We start from the raw sequence: 11,018 nt of genomic DNA, 5'->3' as shown, positions 1-11,018 counted from the left end.
GTGCGCCTCGCTTGTTTGTCTCTTCCCGGGCACCGAGTATTTGCTGCAACATATGGGGTCGGGCCACACTCCCAAGACGCCATCTCAGAGGAGATTCCTCCCCGGTTTGTGAGCCCACAGACCCACCGGACGGCAGGCTACTGAGAGGAACTTTTTGCCCTCAGAGAAAACTTTTCCAAACCTGGGAGCTGGGGGGGGGGGGAGAAGACAAATAGCCTCTCCGGCTCCCTTCCCCGCCCCAACCCCCCGCCCGCGCCCCTGCGGGTGTCGCCCAGAGCGGCGGGGATCCCGGGGCCCGGGGCGGGGGGGCCCTCACCCCGCCTCAGTGTCCGCCGCTGACGTCGCCCGAGAAGTTCGGGGAGGGAGGAGCTCGGACCGGCGGGCTCGGGCGGCTGGCGCGCCTAGGAGGGCCAGGTCGGGCGAGGAAGCTCCTCCTCGACGCGTCGCCGCAGCCCAAGTTGACCCCGGCCCCCGGGAAAGTCCGCTCCGGCACCAAAAAGCAGCGGCTGGCGTGGGCCGCGCGGGCGATGGGCTGCCTCGTGACCTAGTCCCCGGCGGCTGGGAGGGCCCGGCCGCTCCAGCTCGGGCACGGGGGGCGGGTCCCGGCGCCCGAGCGCGGCCGAGGAGCCCCGGAAGCCTCCGAAGCGGCGGGCACACCCAGAGCCGGCCGGCGGCCCGAGCGCCCGCGCCGTGCGCGACCATGAGCCGGGAGGCCATCTGCAGCGCCCTGCCCACCATTCCCTACCACAAGCTCGCCGACCTGCGCTACCTGAGCCGCGGCGCGTCGGGCACCGTGTCGTCCGCCCGCCACGCAGACTGGCGCGTCCAGGTGGCCGTGAAGCACCTGCACATCCACACCCCGGTGCTCGACAGGTAGGGCGCCCGCGCGCAGCCCCGAACCCCGGGCTCTGGAGCCCACACGGCGGTGACACAAGGGGTCGGCCCCACCCCTTCGTCGCCTCTGGGCAGTCCTTCGAGGCTTGGGGCCCGCGTGGTGGGGAGAACTGTGCTGTGTGGAGGAGCTGCAGCCGTCGCATTCCTCTGCTGCTCACCTCTTCCCTCCACCGCCCTCTCCTCCTTCCCTCTTACTCTGGGCTTCGTCCCTCCCCACACCAAAGTCTGTTCGGCGTGGGTTTGCTCTTGTTCTTGTTTTGTTTGCGGTTTACTACGTGTGGTCGTGAAAGTTTAGATACCAAACTCGACTTGGCTTAGTTTCTCTTCTGACTCCGGCAGGGAGGCCTGTCCCCAGGGGGTGTGGATTATTTGGCTAACAGTAAACCGAATCAGAAGACTATTACATGGCCAGAAATTTTGAATGCCTGTCATATCCTGGAACCAATTACATGCACTGTCTAGGTTTCAGAGGGGAAGGCTGGCATTAGTTTCTATTAACAGGAAAACATTTCAACCCTATACCATTGACCTGTGAGCGAAGGGACTGGTCAGTAGGGTCTAGTCGTTAGTCTTGTGTACTTTCCCTTCCAGTAGGGATATAACTGAGTCCCGCAATCAGTGAGTTAACATCCATGATTGCAACATTCGCCTCACCTCCCGTGTATCTAATGTCAGAATTCATCATGCTAGATGCCTGATTGGTCCGAAGTTGTTAGTATCCAGTGTCAGATAAATTCCTCAGTTTCAGCTCTGCCAAAGTTACCGTACTTTCATCTGCCTGTGGCTTTTCTTTGCTGTGTTGCTATCAGGCTTGGATGGGCCACTCTCACAGTAGATTCGAGACTGTTCCCGCCTTTTGTATATCCTAAACCAGGTCTAGTGATTAATAAGATGTGGTGTCTGTTTCACCGGGGCCTTGAGTTCTGTGGGGCAAGTGCTGGGCACACGTGGATACGTACATGTAGTCGACTTTGAAGAGTGGTGGTTGGTTAGAAGGGGTGAATCGAGTTTAGAATCAGCCATGTAGATTACGGATATCTGGCCCTAGTGGACCCTTATGGTATTTTAAAGCAAAGTGATCTTCCCATCTTGGATGCAGCTGCTCAGGATTTTCGTTTATCCAAATTTTGTGCTATTTGAGAGCAAAGGAATGAAGAGGGGGGTTCCCTTTCTATTCTTTTTAACAATTTTCATAACCTAAAATTCTTCAGTAGGAAATTCTGTTGTCAAAGAAGCCATAAGGACCAGTTAAACCCTCTGGCATTACTGCATCACGTTCTTTCTCACACTTGTTGCCTATGATGTTAACATTAGCAGTATTTATGTAATCTGAGCATAGGGCTGGGCTACGCAGTTGACTCACAGGGTGTCCATTTCCTCACTTACAAAGTGGGAATAATAAATACATGTACTTCTTGAGCTCTGGCGTGGAAAATGTTTGCATTGTTCTCTGAGACCACCTGGAAGAAAAAAGTTTATTTGCAGTTACGTGTTCTCATTTTAATGATCGGTGACGAGTCATTCTCCCAAGCCTGACTTCTGCTCAGTGAGTGGGCCTTCCCAACAATCTCCTAACTCCGTATGTGTAGATGAGTCTGATTGGTTGTTCAAACATCCTGTGTGGATCACATAACTGTTTTGTGATTCAAATTTTGATCTGGGTAATATTGGTGATGTACCTATAAAAGCTGTATTTTTATTTTACATTTTTGTGTTTTTTTTTTAAATAAAAACCTACTTTTGACCTTTTTTTCTGTTTTGCCATTCACTCAATCTTCCTGAAATCTGACTTCAAAAACTTGATTCTTTCTTTTCTCTGATCAAACACCAGAATGGAAAGAACACAGGCTTTGGAGTCCTACAATTGTGATTCAAATCTGACTCCAACTCTGCCACTTAATGTTGGCCTATTAGAAAATTATTTATCTGAGCCTCAGTGCCCTCCTATGTAAGGTGGTGATATAAAACCAGGTTTAGAGGGTTGGTCTTTAGATGATAGTCCATAAACAGTGGCTGACACGTAATAGGATGACAGAAGGAAGAATGCCTGATACTCTTAATGGGAGAATGAACAAGTGTATTAAGTATCACTGAGACTTCCCCAGCATGCTCGTGCTCCTTCGCACGCATGTGCTCTGTCTCTCTGTCTCTCTCTCTCTCTCTCTCTCGCTGTCTCTCTCTCTCTCTCTCTCTCGTTTTTTTTTCAATGTATCCAAAAATCTTTAAGTCCATCCTCTGTCTCACTGCAAGAGTGCTGAACAATATGTTGTTCTTGTTGATCTACATCTCTTGAGGCAAACACAGAACTGTTTAACTTTAGGGAAGATAAGTTTAATTAGGATAAGCTTCATAAACTGATGTAACTGGTTGCCTTACGGTTGGGGTCTTTAGAAGGGGGCTGAAGGAGTTGGAGGCTGAAGAACAGGGAAAAGTAAAAAAAGTTTTTTACTTTATGATAACTTGTAACTCTTGAATTTTAAAATATGTAAGTATATTACCAAAGTTTTGCTTTATTTTGCTTTTTGTTTTTAAAGCAAGCCTTGTAATCTGGTCTGGAATGTCTGTTGTTTTCTTATTTCAACAGCCATTCATCCAGGGCTTGGGTGGTTTAAGCACTAACTAATCATCATTGCTTACTTAATAAGCTTCTCCTGGAGATGTTTTTATTATTGCTGCTACCAACATACATCCATCCAGGGTAAAAACGGTGACATCTCCAATTCCTTTGCCTTTTTTTTTTCTTTCTTCTTCTTCTTTTTTTTTTTTTTTTTTTAATATATCCACCGTAGTCACCACAGCCTGGGCATTCTATTCAGCTAGTGTTTTTCTTCCCATTTTCACTGTGACCTGTATAGTTTCAGACTCTCATTGCTTCACATCTTCATTAGTATTATAATAATCTAATATTATAGAATATTAGAATATTCTGCCCCTTTGTGCTGATCCCACATCTTTTCGCCAACTTAATCATCCTAAAAGTTTGTTCTGCTCATGCCGTTACCCTGCTGGAAAACCTGCAGTCATGATTTGGTGACTACCAAATAAAGTGTAAACACCCTCACCTGGCTTTAGGCTCTGAGATGAGGCTGTAGCCTACCCTATTCACCTTCATTCCTTTTACATGCTCTGTTACATATCCTGATTCATATGAAACAATTTGCCATTTTCCAAACACAATCTTCACTGCAACTCCCTTGAATACGTTTGATACATATCTATTACATATCTACCAGGTGCCAGGCCCTGTTTCAGGTCCTGGGGACACACAGGTGAAAAAAAAAGTCCCTCCCCTCTTGGAGACCACATCCATCTTGACTGCCCATTTACCAGTAGTTGATAGTCTATCCATCCTTAAAGTACAGTTGAAATCCCTCTCTAAAGACTGACAACTCCTCTAGCCCTCAGTTTACTCTTTTTCCAAGTTTCCTATACTTATTTATTTGCTTACTTACTTATTTGTTTTTGGCAGCACTTACCACATTCTACCTTATATTTCAAGTATCTATTCTCTTTCTTTTATATGCTTTCCTTTTTTTAAGTTTATTGAGGAATAATTGACAAATGTAATTATATATAAAGTATACAACATGATTTGATGAACATATACATAACATATACATATTACCAAGATCAACATAATTAACATATCCAAAGAAGACCTACAAATGGCCAATAGGTATATGTGAAAAGGTATTCAGCATCACTAATCATCAGGGAAATGCAAACCAAAACCACAATGAGTATTTGTTTTTCTTAAAAGATTTCTGGGCAGCTTGAGGACACAGACCATGTTTATCTTTATATTCTCCATAATGCTGAGCATAGTCCTTTATTCATAATAAATGTTCAATACTTATTTATTTGCTTTGTGAATGAATAGGCAAATCAACCTGAGATCCAGAGTTACCCAGGGATCTGTTACAAGCATTTACTTGTTCTAAGTGTTCTTTTCCTGAATTCCATTGTATAATTTCTAAGTATTTTTGACCTTTATGCAACTATTATCATCTAGTCGTTTAAATCTACATCTAGTCATTTAAATTATGTTGTTTGAATATCTGAAAAAAATTTACATGGTATGCAACCATAAAATTTAATATAATACTGTAATACAACGTAAACTTTAATTCAAACAGCAATCATGCTAATATAGACATTATAAACTTACTAAAATATTGTGTCCTTTCCCTTTCCCAGGAAAGTATAATAATAACCTGTGTATAGCACGTTTTTTCTGTCAGTGGCTTAGACAAGTTATTCTGATTTGTAAACAGACCTGTGAAATATATAGGACAGGTGTTATCCCTTCTTTAAATATAAAGAAACAAAGGGACAGAGAAGTTGCATAATTTACATGAGGTCAATTAATGAAAAAAAAATCTAGGCTTAATTAATACTATAGATCTGATTATTGTGTATTTTTCATTACCATGAAATAATTATGCATTTTCTTTCTTTAGCGAAAGAAATGATGTTTTAAGAGAAGCTGAAATTTTACACAAAGCTAGATTTAGTTACATTCTTCCAATTTTGGGAATTTGCAATGAGCCTGAATTTTTGGGAATAGTTACGGAATACATGCCAAATGGATCATTAAATGAACTCCTACATAGGGTAAGTATTGTGTATTTTCAGTAGCTATAATTCTGTTATTTAAGTGATCTAGTGTTTTGCCTTTACATATGATCAGATTATTTAGAGATATATAGATGAATCAAAGTAAGAATAATGGAAAACAATTACAGTAGTAAAGTTACACAATTTATGTCTTCTTTTGTTTTGTTAAAAATACCATAGAGTCAGGTCATGCATTCTACGGAACCTAGATCATTTTGCTTAGGTTACTGACTTTGAGGTTTAAACTGAATTCCAGTATCCACATGTGTATATACAGAGAAAGGAGTAGGAAAGAGAAGAGATAAACACTGCACACTATATAATACCCTGTTAGGTAAGCCAGATTTTATTTTATGTTAAAAACAATTTAAGATTCAGATTAAGTATTAATAATACCAGCCCATTAAGTTCTGAATAGGCCAAATAAATCTGTCTCTGAGTACCAAATATATTAGTTTTTCCAATAATAGACAATGGCATGTGCCATTTACCTTTCTATCAAGGTACCAGTTACTCAGGCTTTGATTGCAAATCCCATCAGTGAGCCAACTAGACGGGCAAATCCTACCAGTAAGCAAATTTGGATCCTTAATCTCAAACTATGTGTATTCATCTATTATTGTTTGCTTGATCTTATATTATTAATATTATCTGCGTTAAGCCTGCTTAACATTGTCTCTTTCTCCCTCTGGCCCTCTCCCCCACTGGCACCCCCTCTCTCTCTCTAAGGGGAAAAAAATACATATATATACATATATATGCATGTGTATATACATATACGTATGTATATGTGCGTATATGTGTGTGTATATATATATATATATTCTGATATTTTCTTCCCACACCCCAGTACCCATTAGATACTCTGGTACCCAAATTTGGAGCCCATTAGAAATTATAGAGCCTCCTTCAGTGGACTGCCAACTCCTAGAAGGAATCAGAACATATAGAGTGAGTGCTCTTCTATTTCCATCTCCATGATCAAAACCCTCCATATGATACCGTTCTGCACAGAGGCCTCGTTACTCCTTTGAACTACATAATTTTCAGAAAAAATGACTTTTTATGGATTAAAAGATTCAGTTACTCACCAAGGTGGGGGTCTGTGTATACCAAAGGAAGTAATGTTTTATGTCTCTTTTGGTTTCCTGTGTTGTATTATTAGGGTGGGATTTACCTTGAAAGTATTCTTCCTGCAACCTCAAAAAAGATTGTTGAAAAAAATCAAAGTGCAATGTAAAACCGAGTATTTTGAGCCTGTCAATGAGTGGATTAACATGTGATGTCTAGTCAATGAGCTATAAGCTTACCCATTTGTAGAAAAAATTCTCAAGAACAGATTTGAGCTTTTAGTAAAAGCATACTTGTTCATGTCATTTAAAATGTATTCAGTAGCTTGGTGCCTGATGATTCATTGTCAGATCTTCCCAAATTACCAAATTTTTCTGGGTTTATTCATTTTCCTTGGAAGCTTTTGCCTAACTTTTATGTTCTAACTTTTATGTTCTAAAGTTCAGATTAATATCATTTGTAAGTACAAGGAAATATAAAAGATTCTATTTTAAATATGTCTGTATTATATATGCTTAGAAATGGAGATGATCTTTGTCTCTTTCACAGAAGCAAAATGTCCAAAGGCTAATTTTTCGTTAGAATACAAAAATTATATAAGAAGCATGAGATATTAATGTATAGTAAATATAATATGGTCCTAATTTTAGTTGATGTAATGATAATTATAATAAAGTATGATTTCATAACAATAGGAAAGTTAATATATAAATTTTGTATTAATGGTTTGTTAGGTACTAGAAGCAAATTTTGTTTGTGTTTGTGTGGGTACATGTAGGTTACTTGATGTAAACCATAGAATGAAGAGATAGGTGTGAGTATATGTGTTCAGGTATTACACAGAAAAAAATTGAAACTGTGTTAAATGAAGAAAGAAGAGCCTATACCAAGTAGTTATATTACTGACATAAACCAAAAGGAAATATCAGTATTATAAAGCCATTATTTTCTCTAAAAACTGAGGGAAATAAGATACAAGAATGTTAAATAATAATTGATAGCATGATACTATGAAATAAAAATGAGTATATGTTTTGACCTGAGTTTATGCTGTATTTCCACATGGAATATTTAATTTTCTAAGTGGAAATGTAATGAATGTGGTCACTTATTTTGGTTTTATTTTCATACATATGAAGAAAATGGAATATCCTGTTGTTGCTTGGCCACTGAGATTTCGCATTCTGCATGAAATCGCACTGGGTGTAAACTACCTGCACAATATGAATCCTCCTCTACTTCATCATGACTTGAAGACTCAAAATATCTTATTGGATAATGAATTTCATGTTAAGGTAATTTGGAAAAAAGTTTATCTGCATCCTTGAGTTTAATAGTGTTGAAGACTTTTTAGGATTTTTTTCATCCTACCTAGCCGATTTAATATCTCACTTTTCCATAGCCTGCAGTTCTTTTCTTCAGTGCCCCTTCTTCCTGTTGCAGTGGCTTAGTTCTTTCTAGACTCCAGAGGTAGATAGAATTATGGTACGAAATACAAAGTCATTATGTCCTTAATTGAAATTGTCACGTAAACCTTTTTTTTTTTTTTTTTTGGTTTTGAAGTTCTTACAGATTCATGTATGTAGTTCTATGTCACTTTATCACATGTGTGACCGCCATAACAATCAATATACAGCACTGTTCTGTCACCACAAAGCTATCATTCCTGCTACCCCTTTATATTCATACTCACCCTCTTCTACTGTCCCTAACCACGGACAACCACTAATCTGTTTTCCATCTCTATGATTTTGTCATTTTGAGAATGCTGTATAAATGCAATCATGCAGTATGTGATATGTTGAGATTGGCTTTGTTTACTTAGCATAACACATTTGAGATCCATCCAAGTTGTTGCTTATATCAGTAATTGGTTCTTTTTTATTGATGAATGGTATTTCATAGTAGGGGTATACCAAAGTTGTTCAACCATTTACCTATTGAAAGATACTTGCATTATTTCCAGTCATTGGAAATTACAATAAAACTCCTATGAACAATCCTGTGCAACTTTTTGAATGAACATAAGTTTTCATTCTTCTAGATAAATGCCCAAGAATGCAACGGCTGGGGGGTTTGTTTAGTTTTTTAGGAAACTACCAAACTGTTTTCCAGAATGACCATACATCCTACCAGCAATGTATGATTGACTCAGCTTTTCCACATTCTCACCAGCATTTGGTATTGTCACAGTTTTTTATTTTAGCATTGTAATAGGTATACCGTGATAACTTATCATAGTTTTAATTTGCACTTTTCTGATGGTTAGTGATATTGAACACTTTCTCATTTGCTTATTTTCTCTCTATCCTTTTCAGTGAAATGTCTCTTCATGTCTTAAGCCGTTTTCTATTTGAATTTTTTGGCTTTTTACTATCGGGTTCTGAGAGTTCTTTAGATTTCTTAGAGAGAAGTCCTTCATCAGATATGTAGTTTGAAAATATTTTCTCCCAGTTGATTGTTTGTTCTTTTCATCCTTTGAACAGGGTCTTTCTCAAAGGAAGTTTTAATTTTGATGAAGTCCAGTTTATCAATTTTTCCCCTTTATGACAATGCTTTTCTGTCATATCTAAGTAGCCTTCATCAAGCCATAGGTATTGAAGGTTTTCTTCTATGTTACCTTCTAAAAGTTTTAGAGTTTTATGCTTTATATTTAAATCTAGGATCTAGTTTGAATTTTTTGTATAAAGCATGAGATTTAGGTGCCTAAAGGCATCACATGTAGTGATTCCATAGTTTACATCTAACTGATGACAGCAAATAAAAAGTAGTTGCTAAGTAGCTAATACGAAATGTAACTTGCTTTGTTTTTATGTTATTTTGTTACACCTCTTACAATAATATATATAATTGAAGATCATTGTAAATATCAAAAAATGTTCAAAGAAAAAAGTAACAGGGAAATTGGAACCATAGAAAAATTAATACAAAAAGTGTGAGAAAAGTTAAAGGAAAAACTAAACCTCTGTTAAAGGCACTTCCTCTCCCTAGAATAAAATGGGAGCAGAAAGGAAACAGAAGCTAGGTGCTGCCTCAGTACTACTAAAAAAAAAAGAAACTAATCTGTTACAACAGTTATAAAACCATGCGGGTAGAAGTGCCTTAATGGTCAGCTAGTCCCCTGAATCCTCACTGCGATAGTCCCTTGTCTCCCAAGGGCAAATATCCTATAACAGGGAGTTTTAATATCCATCCTTAAATGACTGTGACGTTTTCTTATATGATCTATCAAAACACCTTCCGTTTGTTTCCGTCCATTGGTCCTAGTTTTACTCTTTGTGATAACCTGAGTAAGTCCAATTCTACTTCTGCGTGACAGCCCTTTCAACGTTTGAAGATGACTCTAATCCCCCGCCCCTCACATACACTTGTGTTTTGTTCTCCCTTCTAAACATCCTTAGTTCTTCCAACCAATTTCCTTATTACATGGATTTTAATCACAGGTGCTGTCTAGATGCTTCTGTGCATAAATCTCAATTTTTATCCTCACAAAGAAAATACTCCTGATGTGACCTGATGAATGTACTTTTGGATGGAAGTGTCATTTCCCAGGTCCCTAAATAGCATTAACAACAAGTCCTGAGAGGTTCTTTTTTTTCAGGCTTAAGCCATGTCACATACTTTGCAGAATACTTTTGAACATCATCACATTTTGTCTTGTTAGATTTGATTGATTACTTCAGCCTCTTAAGATCTATTTCAGTTTTACTTTTCTAGTCCAGGCGTTTTAATTTTATTTCCCAGATTGGTGTTACCCTCAGATTTAATTAGCTAGTTTTTGTGTCTTTTTTTTTTTTCAACGTTTTTTTTTTTTTTTTTTTTTTTTATTTATTTTTGAGACAGAGAGAGACAGAGCATGAACGGGGGAGGGGCAGAGAGAGAGGGAGACACAGAATCGGAAACAGGCCCCAGGCTCCGAGCCATCAGCCCAGAGCCTGACGCGGGGCTCGAACTCACGGACCGCGAGATCGTGACCTGGCTGAAGTCGGACGCTTAACCGACTGCGCCACCCAGGCGCCCCTAGTTTTTGTGTCTTTAATGATTATATATTAACCAGTACACAACTCAGATCAGAGCTGCACAACATACTGCTAGGACTCACGTTCTAGGTCACTATCAATCTATAATTAGCACTTTTGGAGAATAATCATTAATTTTGTTTGCAATACTTCTAAGAGAGCTGTTATACAGCCCATATTTCTCCATTTTGTCCTTAAGAATATTATCAGAGTCCTTAGTGGACTGCTTTCCCAGGTATCCTCCTGGCTTATTCCCTCACTTTCTTCACAGTGGCTTTCCCTGACAACTCACCCAATTTCTCTATGTCTTTGTACCTTGATTTATGCTCCTTCATATTATTTTCACCACCTGTCATAATATTTTTGTTAATGTATTTATTGACTGTCTCCCCCAATTAGAATAGAAACTCCATTAAG

General features: G+C 39.3%; 1 protein-coding gene across 2 annotated transcripts in view; it reads left to right on the top strand.

Moving 5' to 3' along the window:
* The first annotated feature begins 252 nt into the window (after positions 1–252).
* Positions 253–11,018, top strand: part of RIPK2 (receptor interacting serine/threonine kinase 2) — a 30,143-nt gene continuing 19,377 nt past the window's right edge. Inside the window, exons 1-3 of one of the 2 annotated variants that reach the window (XM_030303974.1) lie at positions 253–873; positions 5,355–5,508; positions 7,722–7,877. In XM_030303974.1, the coding sequence (XP_030159834.1) occupies positions 701–873; positions 5,355–5,508; positions 7,722–7,877 (483 nt within the window). In that variant the 5' untranslated portion in view covers positions 253–700. Of the gene's footprint in view, positions 874–5,354; positions 5,509–6,361; positions 6,463–7,721; positions 7,878–11,018 lie in introns of those variants that run through there. The other variant, XM_032591903.1, reaches the window with a different exon arrangement.

This window comes from Lynx canadensis, chromosome F2 (assembly GCF_007474595.2).
Source record: "Lynx canadensis isolate LIC74 chromosome F2, mLynCan4.pri.v2, whole genome shotgun sequence".
Lineage (NCBI taxonomy): Eukaryota > Metazoa > Chordata > Mammalia > Carnivora > Felidae > Lynx > Lynx canadensis.
This window is presented reverse-complemented; position numbering and strand designations above follow the sequence as displayed.